General features: G+C 30.9%; 5 protein-coding genes across 7 annotated transcripts; 2 read left to right on the top strand and 3 right to left on the bottom strand.

The window, feature by feature from the left end:
• Positions 1 to 554: 554 nt before the first annotated feature.
• LOC111676621 (translocon-associated protein subunit gamma) lies at positions 555 to 1,645 on the bottom strand. The gene is made up of 2 exons (XM_023437584.2): positions 1,368 to 1,645; positions 555 to 1,260 (listed from the first exon to the last, which is right to left on the bottom strand). The coding sequence occupies exons 1-2, from the start codon at positions 1,516 to 1,518 to the stop codon at positions 836 to 838; spliced, it is 576 nt and encodes a 191-aa protein (XP_023293352.1). The 5' UTR covers positions 1,519 to 1,645; the 3' UTR covers positions 555 to 835.
• Positions 1,646 to 2,806: 1,161 nt separating this feature from the next.
• Positions 2,807 to 4,065, top strand: LOC111676622 (enoyl-CoA delta isomerase 1, mitochondrial). Its single transcript, XM_023437585.2, has 4 exons — positions 2,807 to 2,873; positions 2,948 to 3,201; positions 3,258 to 3,404; positions 3,464 to 4,065. The coding sequence occupies exons 2-4, from the start codon at positions 2,956 to 2,958 to the stop codon at positions 3,926 to 3,928; spliced, it is 858 nt and encodes a 285-aa protein (XP_023293353.2). The 5' UTR covers positions 2,807 to 2,873; positions 2,948 to 2,955; the 3' UTR covers positions 3,929 to 4,065.
• Positions 3,944 to 9,283, bottom strand: LOC111676635 (dynein regulatory complex subunit 3). Of its 3 annotated transcripts, none has more exons than XM_046954083.1 (7): positions 9,149 to 9,283; positions 6,548 to 6,774; positions 6,205 to 6,488; positions 5,963 to 6,141; positions 5,090 to 5,666; positions 4,692 to 5,026; positions 3,944 to 4,202 (listed from the first exon to the last, which is right to left on the bottom strand). In XM_046954083.1, the coding sequence occupies exons 2-7, from the start codon at positions 6,759 to 6,761 to the stop codon at positions 4,079 to 4,081; spliced, it is 1,713 nt and encodes a 570-aa protein (XP_046810039.1). In that variant the 5' UTR covers positions 6,762 to 6,774; positions 9,149 to 9,283; the 3' UTR covers positions 3,944 to 4,078. The 3 variants fall into 3 exon arrangements, with proteins under 3 accessions (XP_046810039.1, XP_046810042.1, XP_046810046.1); XM_046954086.1 differs by lacking the exon at positions 9,149 to 9,283 and adding an exon at positions 9,022 to 9,122; XM_046954090.1 differs by lacking the exon at positions 9,149 to 9,283 and adding an exon at positions 8,511 to 8,775.
• Positions 9,284 to 9,368: 85 nt separating this feature from the next.
• Positions 9,369 to 24,583, top strand: LOC111676640 (mitogen-activated protein kinase 15). Its single transcript, XM_023437603.2, has 9 exons — positions 9,369 to 9,558; positions 17,463 to 17,636; positions 17,695 to 17,862; positions 17,926 to 18,092; positions 18,149 to 18,320; positions 19,232 to 20,460; positions 20,529 to 20,756; positions 20,934 to 21,005; positions 23,041 to 24,583. Exons 2-9 carry the CDS (start codon positions 17,481 to 17,483, stop codon positions 23,165 to 23,167), a joined length of 2,319 nt encoding a protein of 772 aa, XP_023293371.2. The 5' UTR covers positions 9,369 to 9,558; positions 17,463 to 17,480; the 3' UTR covers positions 23,168 to 24,583.
• A 1,393-nt stretch (positions 24,584 to 25,976) lies between these two features.
• LOC111676639 (larval cuticle protein A2B) lies at positions 25,977 to 26,823 on the bottom strand. Its single transcript, XM_023437602.2, has 2 exons — positions 26,666 to 26,823; positions 25,977 to 26,588 (listed from the first exon to the last, which is right to left on the bottom strand). Exons 1-2 carry the CDS (start codon positions 26,675 to 26,677, stop codon positions 26,232 to 26,234), a joined length of 369 nt encoding a protein of 122 aa, XP_023293370.1. The 5' UTR covers positions 26,678 to 26,823; the 3' UTR covers positions 25,977 to 26,231.
• Between the last annotated feature and the right edge of the window lie 511 nt (positions 26,824 to 27,334).

Genomic DNA, 27,334 nt, shown 5'->3' with positions numbered 1-27,334 from the left:
CAGTCATTACTGTTTTAAAAGTGCGAGTTTAGCGATCTCTCTACTAAATTTTATGAGGATCGGTCCTTAGTTGACCCTACCCTTCCTATATTGTCCTAATAGCTTAAAAATACGAGTTAAGCGCTGAAATTCGATATAAGTAAGTTTCTTATGAGCACAAATCTCTCTGCTGAAATTTATGAGAATCGGTTTATAATTGAACCTACCCCAAGCCAAAAACTCATAATAATATCAACCCATTTACTGCATACGGTTTGATTTGATTTACTGCGAGCGGGTTTGACCAATATTCCTATGCGTTACTAACATCAGCACAAAAGAATTATACTTCTCCTTTGATGTGGTGGAGGTTATCAATAAAGCTTTACTGACTTCAATGCATTTACTTATTATTTATAATTATGATTAAAAATTAAAGTTGTTCACATTTATATTGTACATTATTAGCTGACATAAAAAGTTGTTTACTTTTTATGCACTAAAAATAATGCCACATCATTGATTAACATATTCACACATATCACTATCCCATCGTTGTTATATGAAAAACTATATTTTTTATATTTTGTTTTTAAATTTTATTCGTGTTCTCCTTAGAAGAAATATTACAAAAAAAGGTTTTCATTATATTCTTGCCACAGGCAAAAATATCCAGGAATATGTAATGAAAAAATACATTGTCCATGCTTCGTAACACTATAAAATAAGAATTTTAATTTAAACAAAAAAGGAATTAAAAAAAGATCGGTCGAGCAGCATGATAATCTCTCTCTACAATAATAATTAAAAAAAAGGTAAATTAAAACTAAAGTTGTTTGCCGCAATGTGCAACATTTCAGTTCGTTTGTGTGCTGGTAGAGAAGAGCGCTAAGGCACCGCTGGCCAAACCAATGGAGAAGATATAGTTAACGAGGGGAGCAGAGTTCTTCAACAAGAAGAAACTGATGAAAATGGTGATGGCCAAGAAGAGGGCATTGTTGTAGAAGATGGAGTAGGTGGTAGCCTCATAATCAGCAACTTCATTCTTTTTCCACAAAATACGTTCTTCCTTTTCCTTGCGGGTGACTTTCTTGTCATCGCCCATTTGACGATTGACTTCACGGGTTACGGCACCTTCACGACGTACAGCAATTTTATGTTTCAATTGGAATTTAACATTTTTGTAGGCCATGGCCATCAAATATGTGCTGGCACCAGTCATCAAGAGGAAGAAAATGGCACTTGACAATAAATCCATACTATGGACACGCCAGAAAAGCCCTAAAAGTTAAAAATATTTACATTATTATTGGAAATGTACAACTAAAATATAAACTAAAATCGGTGTCTGTCTGTAGGTCTATCGACGTGTCACAAAAACTACTTACAGATGGGGACGGCAGAGACGATGAATGCATTGCCGTAGAATAAAGCTGAAGATTTTGTGCTGACATTACGGCTGAAATCTTGCAATAAAAGCTCTTCTTCCTTGGTGAATCCAGAGGATTGTACTTTTTGTTGTTTCTTGTCGGCACCCATTTTATTTATTTGTATTTAATAATTTATTATTTGAAGCTAAAACAAATTTGAAACCAAAACTACAGCGGTTATTTTGAAGAGAAAGTGTTTTCTGCGTGACCGAACTCACCAAACGACGAATGCAAATACGAAAGCAAGTGGCTGTCAAAAAGTTAATGTGACGTGTTAACAGAGTTGCCAAGTATATTATATCATATAGCGTCATCTATGAAATGTAAACAATACTAATATTGTTATTGTTTGCAGCGACATCTAGATGTCAATATTGATGAAAAATAAGGATTTTTTAAAATTTATTGATGTGCATTTTTGATTCATGCAGTATTGCCAGAAAAATTTAACTCATGTCTTGTAGTCAAAAAAGTCTAATAGTCGAAAAAAGTCGAAATTATTGTTTGGTTGAAAATAAGTTGTTTAGTTAATAGAGATATTTATTGAATATTTTTAAAAAAAAGTCGACACAGACTGGGGTTGAACTCAGTACTTTCCGTCCAAAATTTCTTTCCTTTGGAAAAAAATCAAAAAACCTAAAATAATACCTTTTAATCCTTTAATCCCGCTGGCCAAATATTGACTCCAGGACAAAATTGTTGAGAAAAAATGTCTAAAGTAGTCAGAAAAACACGAAATAGTAGAAAATCGAAAAAAGTCGGAAAAAGTCGAAAATAGTCAAAAAGTCGAAAAAGTTGAAAAAAATCTAAAGAAAAATCGACTTTTCAAAAAGAAATCGAAAAGTCGACTTTTCGTTTTAACTTTAAAATCCTAGTAAGCTCACTTTTAAAATGTTCATAAACATTATTCCCTATATCGTCCATCCCATAACCTAAAAAATATATAGCATTCTATTTTAATATAACGGACAATTTTAAATGGATCGTTACGAACTAGTTCATGTAAATTGAGATCCTAAATGATGTATAATATAATTTTCGGTCCCATTGTGTTTTTCTAATTGAAATCAAATCTGGTAGCACCATTTTTACTTTACACACAGATGGTTTCACTTTAACAGCTGATTGTTAGTTTGTTTATTTTAAATTGTGTCAAGACTGTCAAATTCAATATATAAAAAATTATCTCACAATCGACACTGTCAAACTTTATAGAAAAAAAGCTGATTAAACCGAAACTGAGGCCACCTTTTAAGGATTCAACTTAATTGATTCTGTTGTTTTTTTACTTGTTTAAACAATTTCTATCTGTTGTTTTGAACGGTTTATAATTTTAATTTTGCTGCGTTTTTTAATTTAATTTATATTTTTATAAGTTATTTTAAAAAAAGTGTATTATTCAAATATACATTAAGTTTAAAGTATTTTGCTAAAGATTTTTATTTTTTATTAAATTTGTATCAGGTAAAACTACATGATGACCCAAATTTAACGAAGAGGAATGATCAAAGTCCAAATTTTGTATTTTGTACTTTCAGTGACAAATATGCAGTTGGCAGCTACAAGGTCATTCACAAGATTGCTCTGCAGGCCAGAGACACTTCTACGTTGTATGTCCTCAGCATCAGCTGGAAAATTAACTACAGTAGAAGTAAATGATAAAACCGGCGTAGCCGTTTTGACCATGAACCGTCCACCCGTAAATGGTTTGAATTTAGAATTGTTGCGTGACATACACAATTCGATTGAGGAAATTGAATCGAACAAATCTCGTGGATTAATCTTGACATCGGTATGTTTATGATATAATGGCTAGAGCTTTTTGTGTAATCCATTGTAACTATTTAGTCTTCCAGCACAATATTTTCTGCCGGTTTGGATATTATGGAAATGTATAAACCCAATCAAGATAGATTAAAAGAATTTTGGACTACTTTACAAGATACCTGGTTGGCTTTGTATGGCTCTAGTGTACCAACAGCGGCTGCCATAAATGTAATAACATTTCATTGAACAAGTTTGAAAATAAATTAACAAAATTAGTATTGTTTTAGGGTCACTCGCCTGCTGGAGGTTGTCTTTTGGCTACCAGCTGTGAATATCGTGTTATGTTGCCTAATTACACAATTGGCCTTAACGAAACCAAATTGGGTATAGTAGCACCTAAATGGTTTATGTACGCCTTTTGTAATGTCTTGCCTCGTCGTGTTGCTGAATTGGCCTTAACTCAAGGCAAAATGTTTAGCAGTGAGGAAGCTCTTAAAGCGGGCCTTGTCGATGAGTTAGCACAAACAAAGGAAGAAGCTTTGGCTAAATGTGAGCAATTCTTTGGCACTTTTGCAAAAACTAATCCCTTTGCTCGCGCTATGACCAAACAACAATTCCGTTCAAAAGATTTACAACAATTCGAAGATGAAAGAGCACAAGATTTAGAAGCTTTTATATTCTTTATTAATCAGCCCAATGTACAAAAAGGTTTAGGCCTTTATTTGGAAAGTTTAAAGAAGAAATCCAAGTGAAACACGAGACTGAAATAGAAAAAAAGTTCTGAGAATCCTATATTATTTTTAAATGCATTTATTTGTATATTTTTATATAGATAAGAACACACAGTTATAAAAAGTATATATTTGAATTAAATGAATTATTATGTTAACTCCTTCACATACCTAGCCTTCTTCATTAAGTAGTCCCTCACGTACTTCATGTTGCAATGATTGTAGATTTTCAGTCATCAAATCTAAATATGTGTTAATCTCTAGAACTTTTGCCCGATTGCGTTCCAGTTCATCTCTGTAAGAAGAAATATAAATGGAGTTAAAACTTAAGTTAAACAAATTTCGTTTATTTCATTATAATTAATTTAAAATCTTTTTTAGTTTTTTTTTGGACCTAAATGTTCATAATTGATGTTGACCGTATGAACACTTACAAACCAAATTACTCTTGCTCAGAGCATCTTTAAATGTTCAAATAACAAATGTTATTAACTTAGACACATATTTAAGAGAATGTCTAAACCACAAGATTGTCTTTCAAAATACGGTTTATTTAACATGAAAAAAATGATAGAGTAAAGTGTTTTGAAGGGTAATTCAAAACAATCTCAAAAATATAACATGAATGAAATTCAGTATAAAACCACAAAGTAATAAATAAACCACAATGCATAAACCAAACTATAAAATCTAAACTAAACCACAAAACCTTAACGAAACCAAACCAAAAAAGTGAATGAAGTTGAAAATCATAAATAAAAAACGATTACTAAATGAAACTTACTTATTCAATTTATCGATCATGTTATCAATGAAAGATTTGCTGCGAGTCATTAAACGATCTTCACGTTCATCGATACGCTGTGTATGATAGTCCTTCATGCCGGCTATTAAATTGGCTATAGCTTCTCGATCTTCCATGCAATTTCTCAGTGGCTCAGGAACACCTTCAAAATCTTGCAAAGCCAATTTCGTGGCAATATAACGATTGACAATTTCGCCCAAATTTTCCGCGAAATGTAAAGCAATATCACGCAATTGCCCAAAATAAGTTTGAGCTTGTTCGACAAATTTTGCTATCATCTCCTGAAGACGTCTTTGGAAAATAACAATTGTTTCCTGAAATTATTAAAATTCAATGCACTCTTATTAACAGCACTGCTTTTTGCATATTTAACTTACTTCTGTTGTCTCATGCAAATGCAGTTCCTGACTCATTAATTGCTGCCATACTTTATTGACCATATCATCAAATTGTACTGCTATACGATCCAATTTATCTGAATACTCCAAACTTTCTTCCGTTTCCTCCTCTTCACCACGTATGGCTCTACTTTCTAAGTACTTGTGACATGCAATCGCTTCTTCGAATATATTTTCCTTATACTGTTGAAATTCTTCCAGGATCTTGTGTCCCATTTGTTGTACCTCCAAGTGTCCTTCTTCCATGCTGCTGGTAAATTCCTCAAATTCTTTCTGACGTTCTTCAAATTTCTGTAAACCTAGCTTATAGATTTCCTGCGTTAATTCGAAAATATCTTTATCATATTCTTCGGCCAAATCATCGGCTGGTGAGCCGACCATCATAAGTATGCGCCCATCATCGTCTCCCTTCCACAATGACTCGTAGAGTTGATGTTCGTTTAAATGTTCGACGAAACTTGATGATAGACGTTCCGCATCTTGTTCTTCTTTAGCTTTTTGAGCACGAGTTTGAAGTTCGATCTCTTCGTTAGCTTTAATTTCACGAAGTTCCCTACTGTAATTAGGAAAGTATAGATTTTTAGAAAGTTACTACATATAGGTAAAAGCAAAGTATTAGAAGTAGTCCGACACTTTGGCAGTAGTAACTAATTCTAAGCATTTCAAAAAATGTTTAATTTTTTTAAAGAATTGTTGCAGAGAATATTATATTGAAAATACATAAGTATGACCAAAATCCGGAAGTATTTTTCTATTCAAAACAAAAATGGTCGTAAAACTATTCACAGACCATAACATTTATGAGAATTACTTAAAATTAAAGTTTTATGATTTAATTATTATTAAACTTACTAATAACGTTCTTTAGCCCTTTGGCGATCCTCATTTTTAATGGCCACATACTCATAATATTTGACATGTGGTAAAACAGCCGCAATGTAGTCCACCAAACAGAACTCTGGATTATTACATAAAGGATTTCCTTCCAAATTTAAAACTTTTAAATTTTTCAGAAAACGTAAGCGTTCAATCTGAAATTCAAGGAAATATTAAAAAAATATATATCAAGAACTTCCAGAAAAGTAAATACTTACTCCTTCAGTCGAATTTATAAGATTATTACCAATACTCAATATAATCAATTTCTCTAAAGTATCTAAATTTTCCAATTTTGTTATCATATTGCTGAATAGAGACAAAACTTCTAAGTTTACCAATTTATCCAAATTTTCTATACGTTCTATATAGTTAAAACTAAGATCTAGCTCTTTAAGATTTACCAGCATTTCAATATTTTCAATAACCTCAATTTTATTACAATTTAAGGCCAATTTGGTTAAATTTGGTAATATCCATAAATGATCTATGCGTAAAATATCTAGGAATTCAACAATATTTACATTATTTATTAATTTCAAATAAATTGTTAGTACTCACTTCTAAAATCTAAACGTAATGCTGTTATGCGTTCGTAAATTACCGGTTCCATTTGATGCAAACGTGCCTCTTCACCTTTATAGCAATCCTCTAAATATGATTTCTCGATCATGTGTTTGCTAATAATACCGGGTTCAATTTCTGGATATATAATTTCCTCCAGTGATTTAAGATTATCGATCTTTTTATTGTTATCCATTGTTGCCTGAGCCATATTCGATTATAAACTATTTATATTTAAAGAAGAGTGTACAATGTAACGTTTTTAAAAGTTTGATTTGTTTGTTGGTTGCCAAGGTGTTTTCAATGGATAGAAATCTATTCCGTGGTACTGTCCGGTTTCATTTATGTATATGCAGCAAGAGTCTCTGTTTCAAGGTGGAATACATTTTTTCCACATACATTTTTTTACGTTCCGATTGATTTTAATTTATAAATAACAATCGGGCAACTTGGTGTTAATTGATCCCCTACATTTACAGATCTACAGATTGATATTATACTCAGAATGATAAACTTTAATGAGATTTGTGGAAACCCCTAAATGTCAACATTATGGAAATCACCCTGATGTCAAAGATTTTTGAAGAGAATGAAAGGTACATAGAAAAATGTATTGACAGTGTAGAGAAATGTACTGAACCGGCAAGGGCATTATCTTAGAAATTGCACAATTCAATTCAATTCATATCCAAAAGATCTGTCGTTTATTAACTCTCTTCATGAAGAGAGCCATACGACTGTCAAATTTTCCATCCGTATTCTCTTCCAGTGTGTGATGGTTTCATTACATATTGCGTTTAGAGTCTAAAACTTTAGACGATCCCATCCGTACACTTCTACACAAAATTTTGACAGATCATATTACTTTTGTGATCGTGTAAAGCTTTTGATAAAGACATTTGTGATGTAGTATAACAAAGATAAAGAAAGGAACTAATGGGTCTTACAGACTTGGTGTCTGTTTGATCAGCTGATCCAGTTTTTTCAAGGATAGATCGATGGCAGTCGGAATCTTACTTTGTTAAAGGCAGCTTTTGATTTGTGCTGTAGTAAACTTTTATTTTAACTCAGAAGTAACAGCAAATTTTTCATAATAATAATTTCATTGAATTATCTCCGAAATTGCGACCTGTAGTTTGATTACAAGGTTTACAAGACCTATTAGCGGTACAGTTGTATGGGGTCCAGGTGAAATAATGGACCGATCTTAACCATATGCTTCAATATGCTTCGTCCCTGGGACAATAGAATATCATATACCAAATTTCTTTGAATTATCTTTAAAATTGCCACATGCAGTTTGATTACAAGGTTGACAAGGACGGACCGACGGACGTAGCTAAATCGACTCAGAAAATGATTCTGAGCATATTGGTATACTTTAAGGTGGGTATAGGATAAATATTATTGTGCGTTAAAAACATCAGCACAAACCCAATATAGCCTCCCCACTAAAATGATGTAGGATATAATTAAGCGTGTAGTTTTAATGGATTCTTTGACATCCTTGAATAAATTTGTCGTATTAATGTCATTTTGGTCATTCTTATGTTTGTAGAGGCATTTATTGTATTTATAGGGGCTGTTCTGTTTGTCGATCTTAAACATTTCTTAGGGTATCGCTCATGAGTTTAATCTAATTTTCTTCTTTTAATAACAAGCCGGAATATGGAGATTAGCAACTAGGTGAAGGTATCATATTGAGTTAAATGGCTTTCTAATGTAGGTACTTGCCAAGCCATTTTTTAATCATTGCAATTCTAATAACATCAGTGTGAATGATCTTGTGAACTTTCGACAATTTAATATCATTTGCTTTATATTTTCCTAATTATTTATTTTAATTCACTATTCAGTGGAAAATTAAATATTTTTTTAAATAAAAAATGCAATATCTAAAAATAATATTTTTAAATTTAACAGTCTACTAAATACCGATTACTTAGCACGAAATATTTACCATTTCTTGATATTGTTTTGGCCAATTCCGCATTTACACAGTTTCCCATGGTAACAACAAGAAATCAAACCAAAATTTCTTTTAAATAAACCACCCTTAAAGAAGTCTTTCACGATTTACATAGAGCACTTTGTTTAGTTCAGTGACACCCACCGTAAGGTGTTCATTTCTTGCCATTTATTATAATTTAAAAGATAAATAAAAGCTAAACGATATAGTCGAATAATACACAAAACAATCTTAACAGGTGCAATAGTTTCCCCAAAACCAGGCGATTCACGTTTACATATTCGCTGTTGTTGTATTATATGTATTTGATGGTGTTTAATGTGGTCGGTCGGTCGGTCGGTGGCTATTTGGTCTAGTGCATTTTAAAACGGGGTAGTTAAAACTTAATATCGTTTTTTTGTTATTTTAATTTAATTTAACGTCCGGTGTGCGTGTCTAGTCCTTATAGACAACACGCTCCTTCGTTTTTTTTGCCTCGTTTACTCTCGTTTGTTTTACTCACTTATACACTTGCAAATACAAACATATGTTTGTCCTTTCGCTCTTGACGTCTTGTAAAAGTAATGTAACTCTCTGATGGCTAGATCCGCTGAAAAAGTCTTGGCAACGTCTATACTAGTGCTAGTTACATTCGTGGTTGTTGTGGTATCAGTTTTGTATGTTTTTCTTCTTGATAAAAAATAGTTTCAAGTGCCACAAATTGTAAAGAAAGAATTTTATACAAATTTAAAATAATATCGTTTTTTTTTTTTAAATAAAGTTAAAAGTGAAGAAAACTAACTGTAATATAATGTCTAATAAAAGTGTTTTAAAGTGAAAATATTAAAAAAAAAGTTAAAAAAACGAATAGAAACCCTTGTTGTTGGTCATAAAATCCGACAGCAGAAAAGTTTTATTTTAACTATAAATTAATTTTGATTTAATCGATAAAAAGCAGTAATTAAATCCTGGTGAAAAAAATACGTGAAAAACAATCAGCCCTTTGGACTATTGATCCATACATTTTCCAAACTCTCATTCGATGATATTTTAACAAGGAGTAAGTAAAGTGTGGTGACAAAATATATATATTTTTTTAATTAAATTCAAATATGTTTTCTAGTATATGTATAAAAATAACGTGTTAAAATGTACATATTCAAACTTATTGCAACTATACTATCTTTTTGTGGTAAAAATCGGTTAGAAAGTTTGTATACAAGTTGATTTTTTATTAATGATGGTAATTATTTCAAAAGTAATTGTGAATTTTTCAACAACAAGGGACAGACAACGAAGAATGTGTGACATACTTTTCGTTAAGTATTAGTTTGAGTTCTAAATTTTAATGTCCTTTAAAAAACACAATAAATAACTTCGTAAACAATAGTTAATAGTAATTGCTGCTTTTGCTCATCATCAACCAGAAAATTATTACATTTTATTATTGATTTCTTATTATTAGATTTTGCCCATTCCCTAAGAAAATGGTATTGTTTTTAAATTATGGTCAAATGGGTATGAAGTCTTTTTAAAATTTTTATCAAATGGAAAATAAAACTAACTTCTATTCTCATTTTTTGTACATGTAGTAATCTTAGGGCCAATCTATTGGAGAACGATTAGGGATTGTTTTTGAGTTCTTAGTTCATTTTGTTTGCTAGTTTAAGCGTCCAATGGTGGTGATTTAAACTAAAGCAAAAAATGCCAAAGTGTTAACAGCTGATGCAAAAAAATAAGTGCAATTTTGATAAAAATAAAGATTAAATGTTTGATTTACTAAGTTATGGAGACTTTAAAATACATATACAGTGAATCAATTAAGTAATTTGCCTTTGTAAAATTTTATAAATTTTTAGAAAAAAACTTTATCTGAACAATTATTTTTAGCAAAATAAAGCAATTTGTTTGTTGTATTTTTTAAAGAATATCTTATATTTTAATTTTCTACTATAAAAAATAAAATCGTTATATTAATTAACGAGATTTTTGATAAAATGTGAACGTATTGTTAATTTTTTGGGTCAATAAGTATTTTGCTTTTTTAGGTTTTTTGTTCATTTTTTTAATATTGCTGCATTATTTTATATAATTTAATATTTTTATTACTCCTATATATTAGAATAAATTTTTTTAGATATTTTAGTAGTGGAGCGACTAAATTTGGACATTTCTTAACCGATTTATTACCCTATATACCTATCAGAATTTATCAATATTTGACTTAACATGAAATCTATCGCTTCTTTTATAAAACTTCGAAAATAATAAGTAATTTTGAATTGGATTCATGATATATTAGATAATCAATGGATTTGGACCTAGAAAAAATGTTTTGTGAGGTATAAATTTATATAATATAACAAAATAATCCGGGTTTTTGGTCATAAACAAAAACTACATTACGGAAACTCCATCTATTTGGGGAGTATTGTGTAAATTTTATTTAGAATTGTATAATATTGATTCTTATTCAATAAATCTAACACTAAGTACCATCCTAGCCACTCTAAGTATAGGGACATCACCATATACCACTATAGAACTATTAAATGCTAAAATTTTACACCACTTTAGTGGGGAGGGTATATTGGTTTTGTGCTGATGTTTGTAACGCACAATAATATTGGTCCTATACCCACCTTAAAGTATACCAATCGGCTCAGAATCATTTTCTGAGTCGATTTAGCTATGTCCGTCCGTCCATGTAAACCATGTAATCAAACTACATGCCGCAATTTTAAAGATAATTGAATGAAATTTGATACATGATCTTCTATTGTCCCAGGGGCGAACCCTATTGAAAATGGTTAAGATCGGTCCACTATTTCACTAGCCCCTACACAACTGTACCCCCGAATAGGGCTTGTAAACATTGTAATTAAACTACAGGTCGCAATTTTGGAGGCACAAGGTCGGCCTTGCCCGACTATAACTTCTTACTTGTTTATTTTTGTTTTATTGTTTTGGGTTTAAGAATGGTTCAATTAAAGAGATGAATCCTTCAGCTACAAGCTTAAAATAAACGTTGGACCGACTAGGAAAATGTTATTTGTATATATATGTATATATACAAAACTCATAGGAACTATGATTTGTGTTATATTTTGTCCCGATATGGTTATTTTTTGATAAACAATTTTCGTACAATAGAATTTCGGAATTAAACGTTATACGAAAGGTATAGTTAATTACAGACCGATCTAGATTTTAGTTGGCAATAAAACTTTAAATATTGTAATGATATTAGATTTATGTATGTGCAAAATTTTCGGGGAGCATTTAAATTTGTACGGGAACTATATGCAATTTCAAACCTATTATAATAATTATAGAGTATACAAAAAAAAAATGTTACGAAATCTGTTAAAATACGTGCTAAGTTTCTGAAAAATTTATTTAAGAATGAGAAAAAAGTATGTAAGTAATATGTTAATGGCATGTCTGTCATACGGACGGACAGAAATTTGCACATGGTTAAATCATCTTCGTTATCTATAAAATTTCGAAATGTATATACTTATAGGATCAGAAAATTATATTGTAGAAATTTGAAATGGAATGATATTAGAATGTAAACAAATTATGGAAATTACAATCACTGTAAATGAGGAAAAGATAAAAACCTTACCAGAGTGAAGCTGAATTTAAAAGGACTTCAAATCATAGTAAAGCTACGTACACACACACGGTTGTCAGATCTTTTAATTATACCCTACACCACTTAAGTAGGGTGGGTATATTGGGTTTGTGCTGATGTTTGTAATGCACAATAATATTGGTCCTATACCACCTTAAAGATTTTTAACTAGAGGTTGGAGATAATCCAATGAAATTTGGACATGATATATTATAGTACCGTAGACAGTACTATAGGAAATGGTTAACATCGGCTCATTATTTCACCTAGCCCCAATGCAACTGAACCCACCAAATTGGGCTTTTAAGTTCACAATTATGTTTAATATACTCGTAATTCTACAAAAGGCTGCAAAACCGAGTTCTATACTAGCCTTGATGTCCCTCATGAACGTTTAATTATAGGGCCTCATTTGACCTTAGCCCCTATAAAAGCGCCCCTCAAAATTTGATGTCCATAGTTTTATTCAGCAATAATTGGCTTAAGTATATCTTAGGCAAGGTACAATTTACATTAAATGCTTTATTATGAAAACTAAATCACATTTTATTTTTGTAACAGGTGAAAGGTATTATATGGTCGGCCTCGCCCGACTAAAATTTCTTATTTGTTTTTGTCTTGCAACGTTGTCAGAAAAAGCAGTGTAAAACAATAGTCAGACATCAAAAAATCATGTCAACACATTACGTTGGTATTGCCATATAATTGTCTGACAGTTATTATTGTCAAATGTACTAACTGTATGCATCTGACATGAAGTCATTGTAAGATTAATGTTTTCTATTCCATATACGCTGCATTAAAAGAATATATGCATCTAAAATATGCATCTAAAACAAGATCTGTTAGTTCAGACTATTTTTAGACATTTTCTGAACATTTTGCTGACAATGTTGTAAGATCTGACAACCGTGTATCACGGCTTTTATTCTTGGCTGGTAAAATTAAATTTGGTTAGTATCGGATATAATTTAAATGTTTACAAGTTGAGAAACATGGATTCAAGGAAGATTGTTAGATGCTAAATTTAATAAAGTTGACTACTTTCTAGTAGTCAACTTTAGTGTTCGAAAAATTAACTAAAAGCAAAGCAAATTTAATATAAAGACAAGTACAAGACAAATATATTCAAAAATTCGTATCAATTTAACATTGTGTTCAAATATGTTTAAAACTATTCGTGAATGGACTTCTCAATTAACCTTTTTCATTTCGCTTATTGATTTTAAATTCTAATTGAAAAAATATATATATTTTGTATAATTGCTGGAAATATGTTCTTATCTGAAGTTACATTTTAATATCATAAAAGCTTCAATATTTGGAAAAATTAAATTAATAAAATAGTCCAGCAACAATTTAATATGAATCCTGCCATACAATTGAGTTTCTTTTTCTGCGAAAAAATTATAATTAAATAACTTAACTCTTTATTTTGATCTCCGAAGAATTGCCATTTATAATTATTTTTTGAAAATGTTCAACTTATTATTACGATAACAAATAACAATAAATTTAATGAATTAGTTATTACAAATAAGTAAAGAATGTGACATTGTATATGTTCAAAGAAAGATAATCTGTTTATTTTACTGTTAACAGTATAGAGAAAAATGTTTATATTTGATTCCAAATTCACTACATCTGAAGTAATTCTCAGGAAGTAATTTTTATGTTCTTTTTTTTTTGATAGTTATCAGGAACAGAAATTCTAATACTATAGAATGCATTAATTTGACTTAAATAATATTAACACACATAAATAAATTACACGCATTTATCAATTAACTCCAAAATAAAAATTGGTTTAATTAAAACAATTTCAGTACAAAAATATATATCTTTAATTAAAAAAATGGATTCTTTTCGGTTCATTAAACGTCAATAACATCACTTCTACAGAAGGTAAAAAATTCACTTAGTGCTACTTTTGAATTGGTGTAAAATGTTATTCTTTTGGGAGTAGGGTAGAAGGGGGATCAAATGCCATAGGGGCATAGAAAAAATATATTGGTCAGTATTAGAACGTCAATAATAGTGAACAATAAGACGTAATAATATTTTCGATAATATAATTTGATAATATAATTTGAAAATAAACACCAGAACTGCCCGTGGGGCACATACGCCAAATATATGTAATGCTTGTGATGTAGAACAAAATTTGATTAAAATATAGAAAAAATCAGTAATAATTTGTTTTAATTTTTTGTTAGGTTTTGTGAAATAAACAATAAATATCTGGTTTATTATACTTTGTTTAATGAATTAAAGTGCAAAGCAGCAAAATAAGTTTTTATTTTTGTATTTTTTTCTTTTATTTTACTAATGACAAATCTGCCCCATCCCCTTGGCGCATTTACCCCATGGATGGGCGGTATTGCCGTTTTTGGTCAGTGCGAAAGAGTTAAAAAAATCATTCAAAAAATCAAAATATCATTTTACGGTCTTCATAGGTACACCTTATGAGCAGTCTATATTTTATTCTGATTTATGAAGTCAGAAGTCTTCTCAAAGTCGATAACGATCTTATGTTAAATGTACTGTTTCACAATTAATATAACCCAAATTTTCTCATTGTATGATTATATTTTTTCCAAACGATAAATTGCCAAAAATTATTTTAACGGGCAAAATATCTACAAATATAAACTCTAATTGGAGTTTGAGATATTGACCCTACAAGAATCTTTTGTTTCTTATGTAGAGTATCACTGAGAGAAGAAGAATTGGTGGTTCAAGACCCCTCCCCCAAAAATACTCTCGCCATCTTTTAAGTTGGGGTACTGCCATAAAGAGTATGGTCCCGTTCTTATCTTTTACAGATATGTTGTAAATTGCATGTTTTCCGAAAAGTCTTCCCCACTAGACCCAAAATGTTTTAGATACCCATTCCTTGTCCTCTTTCCTGACAAAGCTTGCCGGATCATTGAAAATTGGAGTCATAATAATCCATTCTCTGTCATTATATGAATGGTGGATAATGGTAGATAATGCTGTTACTAACAGGATCATTATTGTCATATCATACGAACAGAGTGGCTTTCCCATTTGTACTGGAGTATTGTTTCTTTCCATAGTGAGTTTTAAATCGCCTATTAAGTAGTGATCACTGGCTAGTAAAGTAAAACTCATGTTAGACTCTCTTAGACTATGCCGTCCCATTACTCTATTAAAATCGATGTTTTCCCTTCTAATAATCGCATTCTTATCGCCCATTATGTCTTTGCGATAATAATGTTGTTGTTGTAATGTTGTTTATAACCCTGTACAATGTTTCATAAAATAAATATAAATTTCATTGACTTCAGTGGATATGTAATGATGGCGTCTATATTGTGTTACTGATTTAATTTATTATCGATTGCTGGGAAAGGCTAGGTGAAAACAAGGACCGAATTTTAAAACATTCAAAATTTAGGTTCTGTTGTTAAATGACAAGGTTTACATGACCTGGTATATGATGTTTTTGAATTAGTTTTCTTAAAAATAATTCTCAAAACTAGTAGCGAAATTGTATGGTATGTGACATACGATTTGTTGTTTCAGGTTCTTTAATGACAATGTTATTCCAGGTGGTGTAGTTTCTATATTATTTAACCTAAATTAACGCAACTATCATTTGTATCTTTGTCCGGTTATAATTAATGCTATGAAGTAACAAACTGATATACATATTACTCATTTATTTCAATAGTGGCTTAACTCAAAAACACATAATCTTGAAAAAAAATCTACGTAATTATGTATTCAAAAAACATTAGTACGCTAGATGTTTGATCCAAATTTGGAGTTATGACACTATAGAAATAAATGAATAATATGCAAGAACATTATACAAAATTCCAGCGTACAAACATCTAATTATGTGTAGGTGTGAGTTATGGGCTTGTTTTTTATATATTTTATCTATTTCCGGTACTATGTTCTAGTTCTAAAATCAAAAAGTATGCCACATGGATAACGACAATGACCTTGAATATAAAAAAAAATTGGTTTACTTTACTAAATAATTATTGACATTAAAGAATGTGTTCAAAAAACAAGTAAAATGTGTTTAATATTGATTGATTGATTAATTACAACGTGTTCGCATATCAAAGAAATTAGAGCCTTTTAAAAATGTAGAACAAAATAAAAAAAGTATGTATATAAAAACTATTCTTCAAAACGAATTTATTCTGAAAACACTATCAAAATCTGAGTAATTTGTATACTATGTATTAAAGGCGGATTCGAATGTGATGTTAAACAGTCAGTTTGTGACTTTTCAGATGAACTTCATAAGACAAGTAAATTTCTGAAATGTAGAGACACAGAAGTTGGTTGTCCGATTTTATAGTCTAGTTTACAGTCTAGGCTATAGTGTAGTCTATAGTCTAGGGTATAGTATATTCTATAGTCTAGTCTATAGTCTAGTATATAGTCTAGTCTATAGTCTAGCTTATATTCTAGTCTAGTCTATGGTCTAGTCTATAAACTGGTCTATATTCTAGTCTAGACTGTTGTATAGCATGTCTAGTCTATGGTCTAGTCTATAGTCTAGTCTATAGTCTAGTCTGTAGTCTAGTCTGTAGTCTAGTCCATAGTCTATTCTATAGTATAGTCTGTAGTCTAGTCTATAGCCTAGTTTATAGTATAGTCTATAGTCTAAGCTATAGTCTAGTCTATAGTCCAGTTTATGGTATAGTCTATAGTAAATTATATAGTCTATTCTAGTTTATGGTATATAATCTAGTCCATGGTCTAGTCTATAGTCTAAATTATATAGTCTAGTTCTATGGTATAGTTTAGTTTATGGTCAAGTCTATAGTCTAGTATATAGTCTAATCTATATTCTAGTCTAGACTATAGTTTAGTATTGTCTTTACTCTAGTTCTTATTCTAACCTTTAGTCTAGTCTATAGTCTAGTTTATATTCTAGTTTTTAGTCTAGTCTATAGTCTAGTATATAGTCTAGTATATAATCTAGTCTATGGTCTAGTCTATAGTCTAGTCTATAGTCTAGTCTATAGTCTTGTCTATAGCCTAGTCTATAGTCTAGTCTATAGTCTAGTCTATAGTCTAGTCTATAGTATAGTCTATAGTCTAGTCTATAGTTTAGTTTATAGTATAGTCTAGTTTATAGTCTATTGTATTGTCTAGTCTATAGACTATGGTTAATTGGACAATTTGTTTAGTACTTTAAAACCTAAAAAACGTTATAAGTTAGTTATTTGTTTTAAATGTCCATCTTCCTTGCCAGATATAGATTATATTTAACATTATGTTTCCATAAAATTCAAATATTATTGTTCTAAATTCTTTAGTAATTTAATTTTTAGCATTTAAATGACCGAACTATGAATCGTTATATAACCTTAAGTCAACTGGGTGATGGTACCTATGGCACTGTAGTGCTAGGACAACGAAAAGACACTGGAGAAAAAGTTGCCATTAAACGCATGAAAAGAAAATATTATTCATGGGAAGAAGCAATGAATCTGCGAGAAGTCAAAGTAACAACAAATTTCTTTTTAAAATCGTATGTTTATAATATATTTGTTTTTCTAACAGTCTCTCAAAAAACTATCCCATCCAAATATTGTGAAACTTAAAGAAGTTATAAGAGAAAATGATACATTATATTTTGTATTTGAATATATGAAAGAAAATCTTTATCAAATGATCAAAGATCGTGAGACTCACTTGCCAGAACCAACCTTAAAAAGTATATTATTTCAGGTAAGTTTCACTGAAACTAATCGCAATCTCTTAAAGTAGTTTTTCATAATATTTTAATTTAAGGTTTTTACCGGTTTGGCTTTTATGCATCGACATGGATTTTTTCATCGTGATTTAAAACCCGAAAATTTACTTTGCTCCGGTCCAGAACTAATAAAGATAGCTGATTTTGGTCTAGCAAGGGAAATACGCTCAAGACCACCCTTTACCGATTATGTGTCAACAAGATGGTTAGTGTTATTTGTGAAGAAATTATATATAATTTAATTATGTTATTTTCTTAAAGGTATCGGGCTCCAGAGGTTTTATTACACTCAACCACTTACGGCAGCTCTATTGATATGTGGGCCATGGGTTGTATTATGTCTGAATTATATACATTTCGCCCCTTATTTCCTGGGAGCAGCGAAGTTGATCAACTTTATAAAATATGTTCCGTTTTAGGGACACCAGATAAGGTAAATTGCTGTTAACTGTTGGCAGTGATAAATGGATATATAGTTGGAATGTTGTCTGAGAAAAATATATTTCGAATAATGTCTCTGAATTATAGATGCTTCCTAAATACTTAATTGTTATATGTTTGCTCTGCATTAGATTTCTTTTCTAATTTGTCAAAAGACATTACGCATTGATATTTCGTTAGTAAATCAAGATTTTTGATATACCCTCTGATATTTTGATTATAGTTATAAGATTTCGCTTCGTATTCATTAGTTTCTTTAAATCCGTCTAGTACATTAAATATTTTGATATACTATTGTGTTCCACGCAGTCTTCTCGGAACCTTAGAGGTAATTTTTATGCCTCGTGTAGAGTAATTTTAACTAGCATTTTTTTAATTATTAAGATAATCTCTCTAATAAATTGCGGTCTTAACTAATGGTTTGACCTACCTTACATAACTATATCAAGTGCAAATCTTAGATTCAGAAAGCAGAACTTTATAATCGAAGAATAAACAAAAAATTCAAAGAGGCTTCTTAGACGACGGTCCAAACACTGTTGCAGGTACTGTCTCGGAACATGTATCTTAATGAATTTTTAAAGGAAATTGAATCTTAAAACTCTTGTCTCCTCAACAAAACTATTAAGAATTTTAACCCAAAGTCCATTGAAACCGAAAGTGAAGTTAGTAAGTTTAAAAGGAGGTTGTATATTAATCAAATCCAAAGGAGTACAATTAGGCCGCTATCGGACCCTTTGTGCTCGGCTTAACCTGTGGCTCAGGTGGTAATTGAAACCACCATTTCTTGTATACCAGACTAGAATACTAACCACTTACCCCCGGAACCACTGAAAGCCTGTGGCTTCCGGGGAATATTTAATACATAATTTTACATATGTATGTACATAATCTATTTTTTAGAATGATTGGCCCGAGGGTTACAGATTAGCAGCAGCCATACATTTTCGATACCCCGACTGCGTGCGAGTACCTTTAAATTCGATAGTAACACGATGCAGTCAATCTGGTTTGGATCTACTTGAAGATTTGTTGCTCTATGATCCAGATAAAAGACCGACGGCACAACAGAGTCTTAAATATCCATATTTTAATGCTATGAAACGTATATCACCAGCAGCAGCTACAAAGGCCAATGTCAAGTTGACTGCCAAATATGGCAACAACTCGAATTTGACACATAATTTGTCAAGCAATGTGCTTCCGGTGCAAGAGAAACTACAAACTCTTACCGAAATAATACAACGTAGTAATATGAATAATAAAAATAACAACAACAATAATAATATCAATAATAACAACAATAACAATACCGATATCTCAGCGGCCAATTTAAGTAGTTCAAAAAATGGTCATATTATAGTACAACAAGCCAAAAATGTCAGCCAAATACCGAAAATAAGTTTTCTAACAATGAACTCAAATGATTTGATAAATCCACCGCAACAAAAATTTCAACAAAAATCCCTAAACGAATCGGGATCAGTGAAAAGTGAAACAATACGTTATAATACAATATTGGCACCCTCGAGTAATATTTACCTAAGTACCGGAAATCTTAATCAAAGTACTGATAATTTGTCACGTAATGAATCGATAAACGATATATTTCTAAATCGTAATATATCGCAACTCTTTGGCTTAAGTCAAACTCCAGCCTCAAACGTACAGCCACAACATCCGAATGTGTCATTTCACAGTAACAATGTTATGGGTAATCGGGGCAACAATGCTATCTATGTCAATGGCTCACGAAATTATGCACTTTACGAAACTGCAGCCAAAAATGCTAAAAATTCAGCAAAAATTGGTGGTTACTATGTTTATACGAGACCATCACAAGATTATGGTTTAAATGAATCTAGCAAAGTTTATAATATGTTTTCAAAGGTGGGTGTGAAACAAAATAATCCTCCGGCAGAGCTGATCGTACGCAACTCCTATGAACCCACTTTAATGGGAAGTAAGGTGTTTGCCAGTAATGAGCGTTTATCGGCACGATCACAAATCGGTCGTTATGGCGCAAATCGAAAGGAAAGAGAAAATGATATGTTTTTGGATACTGATGAATCTAACTATGAGAACAATTCTAAACACAATGAAAATGATGACGAATTGGATACAATATTGGGGTAAATGGGAAAATTTAAAAGTGATCTCTTAAAAAATTAAAAACTATTGCATTTTATCCACTTTTTAGTACGAAACTTAAAAGCTCGGCGAAGAAGCAAAGAAATCTTAAATCAAATATTCTCTTAGAAGATCTTTTTGGTCATCTATCAATGGATTCAGATGTGAGTGATAACAAGTTTCCAGATCAACTGGTCACGGATCGTACATCGAATATTCCAATAAAAAAGCATACGAATCCTTTGAGTAGTATCGAAGCAAATAACGGCAGTAGAACAGATTCTTTTGCAACAACTGCGTAAGTCTAGTATTGTATGAAAATTAGTTTTGTTCGTGTTAAATATTTGCTTTCTAATAATTTATTGTTAAAAGGTCATTTTATTCATTGTTATCATTATTGCTTTCTTTTCTTTTATTTAATTTTATCATTATTACACCTCATTGATCATTTTATGTGTTTATATGTGGTAAATAGAGACCTTTCACCCAAAGATCACAACAATTTGTATTCGAATGATGAAGACGATTGCCAATTTTGGCCCATAAGGTAAAAACTATATAACAATAAATTTGTTTTTATTTAAACCTTATTTGCTATAGGAGTTAGAAGTTGTGTAGATATACATTTATGACCATAATTCATCACGCAGTACATACATATTTAGTAAATTTGTAGATTGATTAACAATTACTTTATCTTTAAATTAGTTTTAAATTTTTATTTATTATTTATGTCATTTATTTTATTATTGAGTTGGATTTTCCCCTAATAAGTAGTGCATTAATCATATTTACTCTCTGAGAGAACAACCATGTGAACTGACATCTTCACTATATTCAGCGTTTGTCGACTTGGAGACGGCATTTGATACCCTTAATCACGGGGTTATGTAGAAAGCTCTTTCGATATAATGTTATGTCTAGTCATGAGTTACGTTATTATGGAAAACCATGGTATTGTCTAGAACTACAGACGATATTTCTATACTCTTTGTTAACTTTGTCCGAGAAGCATCCGGATCTTACAGAGTTATCCGGTAAAGCACGAATGAATGTTTTGAAAATTTACGTGTTTAACATAAGAGGATTTTAAATTATTCTGGCGAATAAAGAAAACCACTTAATAATTTTGGGGAACTGAATTAGGTGTGGAAATCTTCAATAATTTCATGTGTTAAGATAAACATTAAAAAAAATTATGGTTGCTAGCCCTAAAAACATCATTGCACTGCGTACAAACAGTCAAGTTAAGCCCAGTCATCAGATATAGTTTTATACAGTATTTGATCCAACATGTTGACATGAGAAATCTCAAGATGTCATTAAGCTTAGTACCAGATATTTAATCAATTTTTGGATATGAAATAATTGATAAGAAAACTGTTTCTCATTACCGACTTGCATATCTGTCTTGTTGCCAGTGTTCAGATATATCAAACTCGATACATAGCGCTCATTTTGGGTTATAAGGTCTTGTAGGTTTTTCTTGAAAAAGGCCACAGCAACAACATATGCCTAAGTTTAGACTGGGGGCAGTTGACTTAAAATTTAGCAAGTCTATATATTTTTGATCTGCAACTTCCGGATAAGTTAATCATCTCAGGCAGATATGCCCATTATATGAAGGAGGATGTAGAATATAGTATTCAATACTATTAAAGGACTATTTCATAGAGCACCTGATATTCTTTTATTGTTGTGAATAGTACCAGGTTTGTCGTGATTAGTTTTACTCCTAGTCGTTGGACATTATATCATTAATCATATCTGGGAACATTTCTGGTACCAGTATTAAACATCGTCCAAATAAGCAACAACTTGTATCCCTATGTCCAGTTCAATAAAAACACTGAGCTAAAGTAGTGAAGAGATTACACATTCTGTGGTGTGCCTGGTTCCACTTGCTTGGACTTAATGCTATTACCAAGACTTTCCTTGGACTTTGGTTGGTTAGTTTTCTAATTTGTTAGACTAGAAGTCATGGGTTTAAATCCCAACTGAGACAATGGCAAGTCAGAGGAAAACAGTTTTGGATTCGATTTAGCTGTATGAGCCATTCAATTAGATAATTGACTAATTGGACGGAAGTCTTTCGTATTTTCATGACTTTATTAAAAGATGTCGTTGGAGAATGTAAGATTATATATGTTGAAAAAAAAATATTAAAATTACGTTGAATTGCTAGCTTAAATTATATAATAGAAGCATGCGATCTATTTCTTCAAAATTCTTACAAAAATTCTGCAGATTCCACAGAAGATATTTGAATTAGATAATAATCATAATTCTTTTTTTATTAAAATGTAGAAGCTAACTTAGTTCTTATATCAAACTGGAAAATTATAGTTACACAAAATTAGTTTCACCTAAAGAGTATACAACATTTCTGACACGCACTGCATTTCATAATACATTAACATCACTTTATTTTATTAATTTTCAGCATTTTATTAAACAATTATAAAATCATGCAATAAAATTCAAGTTGCAAAGCCCTTTTTATACTAAATTATTTTTGGTTGTATTAGTTTTTCATTATTTTCAATAAATGAAGTTTATTAAATATGAAATCTTCTTTTTAGAGCCAAATTTCAGGGAAACCAAAACACGCAGTTCCCCTGGGATGAAACAAATAAAACAGAGGATGAAAAACTAACAGCCTGGATGGTATCCGACAATGGTAAATTGAAATATGCAAACAACATTTAGAGAATGTAGGAAAAATAATCACGAAATCGATCAACTAAACTAATTATGCTCAAAACTAAACATTTTGCAAATAGTCGACACTTGTGTATATAAAAAGAAACCAACATTTCTAGTTAAAACGTACATCCAGTAGTTACTGCAAAAAGTAAATGACTTGAATATTTACTTTGAAACGCCTTAAATAAGACACAAACAAACAAAAAAATTATGTTTACCATTTAAATTTCATTTAGAGTTAGGATCCATTTTAGAAAATTGTACAACAAATGGAACGCACTGTTTTCATAACCAACAACTACAACAGCCGACATATCATCAAGAAAATATAACAGCTATTCGTTAAGGACTTCTTCATCCTTGTACCTGAATAATTAAATAAATAAATAATAAGTAGTAATTTTTAAGCTTTAACATTTAAAAATTATTACCGTATTCCTAATTTCTGAGGAATAATATTTTAAATCTGCAAAAAGCCTGGAATGATCGATAAAAAAATCCAATGTGTTGTGTTAACATTTTAAATTGATTTATTTTAATGAAGTTTTACTAAAATTTTTGTCAAATTATCACAAACTATCATCAAGATAATCTACTCCAAACTCTTTTAATAATTTTTTAATTATTCTCAATACAGTTCGACTCAATTTTAGAATTCAATTTGCATGTCATTTTTTGAAAAAGTTTTGTCATTTTATAGTCTCTTGGCTTCTGCATTAAAAATTACTACTTCGATTAGTCTGGTGAGACCTCGATCAGTGTACACTAAACAGGTATATGCAATCGAACAGCTGATAATTTTTTTGTTTTCTTATTTGCATACCTTCTCTGTCAAAATATGTTTTTGTTTATTTGAAACAAAATAAAATTTTAATAATAAAAAAATTTAAAATGTTTAGTTTGTAAAAAAATAATATTGTTTGCACAAAAAATACATTTCAACCATCTTCCGCATTGCGCCCTTTCTGAGGTCCGCTGTCTTTAGCCAAACTTCATCCGTTTAGAATAGAACTTTAATGGCACAAATCAGGTCATTCCAGATATCAACTATCCCCCGTATTGCGCACGTTGAGAAGGCTGTCTTTAGCCACACTTTGGTAGCCACAACACAACTTTATTGGCACAAATCAGGCCAATTCAGATATCAACAATTTTTAGTATTGCGCCCGTTTTCGCCCACTTTCGTTTGCCAAACTTTTGTAGCTAAAGATACAAATTTCGTGGCACAAATCAGGTTATTCCAAAATCTTGCTTTTGTCAGGTCCTCTGCCAATTCATCTGTAGCATTTACCAATAGCATCCACCTTAATATAAGTATATAAACATGCATATCCCTTAAAATTCCATTTAAATCACTGCATGTTTTTTGAAATAAAATTAAGAATTTTTTTAAAATACAAACATCAAAAAATATTTTAATTTATTTTGACATTGAGCTCATACAATTACAAAAAAAAAATACATGTTGTTTTTGTATTGTTGTAGTGATGCATATACCTATTTAGTGTACCCTGACCTCGATTAAGTAAATATATCTCAAACCAAACATACCAAATGCGTCTGATTAAAGAAAAATAATAACTCACGAAACTATTACTTCTTAAAGAAAAAGAGAAGTTAGACCAAATAGACAAATGGCTAATTCCGAAGCGCACACTTTGGTATATAAAGTTGAACGCACACCATTAACACTTGTCAGAAAAATGTGTCAGAACGTACTTTTTTACCAAGAATTATGACCTCGGTTAAAGGGTACAATTTTGCAGTTTTAGATGTAAGTACCTTGGCGTAATTTTGGACTCCAAGATCTAGCGGCAGTGTAAAAAAACCTGTTTAAAGTGAAACAATCATATACCTGACATTGTATGCGGGTGTCATTTAATATATATTGACCCACTACTTATACAATCACATATATTGTTGATGAAGTACTCGTGAAAATATCTTTCGACATTATCCATTAGTGTAAACTGAAATCATATAAAGATAGTTCTAAAGGTGTCAAAAAGGTATTGGCTTGGTACTTTTTGTCGAGTGGGTAACGATTTTATGTCATGATCGGAAGATTGCATAAGTTTTAAGTCCGAGGACAAATACTAATATTCACCTGATCGAACATGACCAACAAATGGACAACAAATGAAACGAAACGACTTATAGAACATGAAGAAACCTTGACGCTCTTGGATAAGATTTCTTAAAGTCGTATGTCAGATCCTAAGGATTGGCCACGTTATAATAGATTTAAATGATCGATTGACAGGCTGGGACATTTTCAGACTAGACTCCTTCAGACTATACTGCCAAATATGTTCTCTCGTGTACTAGCACACAGTCTAGTCAATATACTTATCCACAGACTAGTCAATATGCTTTTACACTGTTAGGTCCATAGACCTGTCAGTAGACTAATCATATACAAAAGGCGGGTTCAAAGACTTTGAAATGTAATTCGGTAAATTTAAATGAAAAAGTACTATTTTTGAGAAAATTTAGTACCCCTTAAAAATTTATCCGAGTATTGAGTTTATGTAACCAAAATAAAATGGATTGGTAAATATTTTGGAAAACTAGTGATGTATGTACTTCTTTGAAATTCTTTTAATTTTTGACGAAATTTTGAAAATAGAGTTTATGATATCTTGATAGTTAGTGAGAATGAGATGAATAAAGAGTAAGAAAATAAACTCTTAATTTTAAGTGAATTAAGTGTTTCTGTGATAAAAACAAAACTAAATAAACAAAAACTAAGTTAAAAAGAAGAATTTAAAATTAAAAAAGAAAATAAAAATAGAAATTTAAAACCTAAATGTTTTGTATGTATGATTGTAGTAAAATTACTATGTATTTATTTATTGTATTGTAATGTAATGTAAGAGTATTTTAAAGAGATAGAAAGTAAGAGAGCAAGAGATAAAATAAAAAAATAAAAACAAAACAAATTGTAAATAAAATATTATTGTTAATGTTCGAAAATTACAAATCTGTTATTTTTGTCTTGTGATTATGTTTGTTGTTGTTTTGCTTTTAATTATTTTTTGTTCTAGAAATTTTTTAGAATTTCAATTTAACGGCGATGTGTAGGTGCAGGCCATTCTTCGACTACTGGTGCTACAACAGCATGTCCTGTCAACAATGTAGGCGACTCACGACGCACCTGTGCTGAGAAACCCAATAGGGGATCAGAGCTATAATCAACAACACGACGATGACCATCGGGCTCCACAAGAGAATAACGTCCTGTTACGTATTCACCACGACGATGTTCAAATTGATCTTTTATATCTCCGGTGTGGCTGTCATGTACAGCATATTGAAATTCATAATGTGGTGGACTGGACTCCTCCACTTCGATTGTTGCGGGATGTCCAATGATACTGGCATTGGCCAAAACACACACTACAGCCAAGACAAATGAGAAGCACTGTAACGAATAGTATTCCAAATTTTAGCTACAATTCCCAGCGTAATGATGATGCGATCAATAATCCAAATACTTACAATAAGTTTCATAATTGAAAAGTTTTGAAGTTGGTTAGGTATGATAACTATTTGAATAGAAGATGTCTAATGGTAAACATTTGTCAAGCAAGTTCTTTTTATACCCCCATTAACATCATCATCTGCTGCTGCAGACTAAGCTCTTGATGATGACGATCAAATGTTACACTTTTGATTGTCTTGCAATGAGATCTCAAATGTTTGGCTACAAGTCTAGTGAATAATGTGTATAGTGATACCCTCAACATGTGTAAGACTACAGACATATGATTTTCATATTTGTTGCAACAAATATACCAAAAACATAAAAATGAAGAAATTATGCAATATTTGTGTGTTGCAAATACATACAACCAACAACAGCCATTTTAACTGACTTCAAAGAGGAAATGATATCCAATATCAAACATACGATCGTACATACATACACGATTATTTAGCTCTTCACATTGCAAAAATCGGTGAGTCAGTTAGCTTGTCACATATCATTCCATCCATCAGTCAATCAGTCAGTCATTCAGTCTCTTTATTTGTGCCACAGTCAGGTTTTTTTAAGTATTCACAAAACAAATTGTTGAAAAACGTTAAAGAGATTTAACCATAATTTGTATGTGTGTGTGGTTGCGTTTTATAGTCGGCCCTTCAAATTTCACACTAACACAATTGCAA

Source organism: Lucilia cuprina, chromosome 2, assembly GCF_022045245.1.
Source record: "Lucilia cuprina isolate Lc7/37 chromosome 2, ASM2204524v1, whole genome shotgun sequence".
NCBI lineage: Eukaryota > Metazoa > Arthropoda > Insecta > Diptera > Calliphoridae > Lucilia > Lucilia cuprina.
This window is presented reverse-complemented; position numbering and strand designations above follow the sequence as displayed.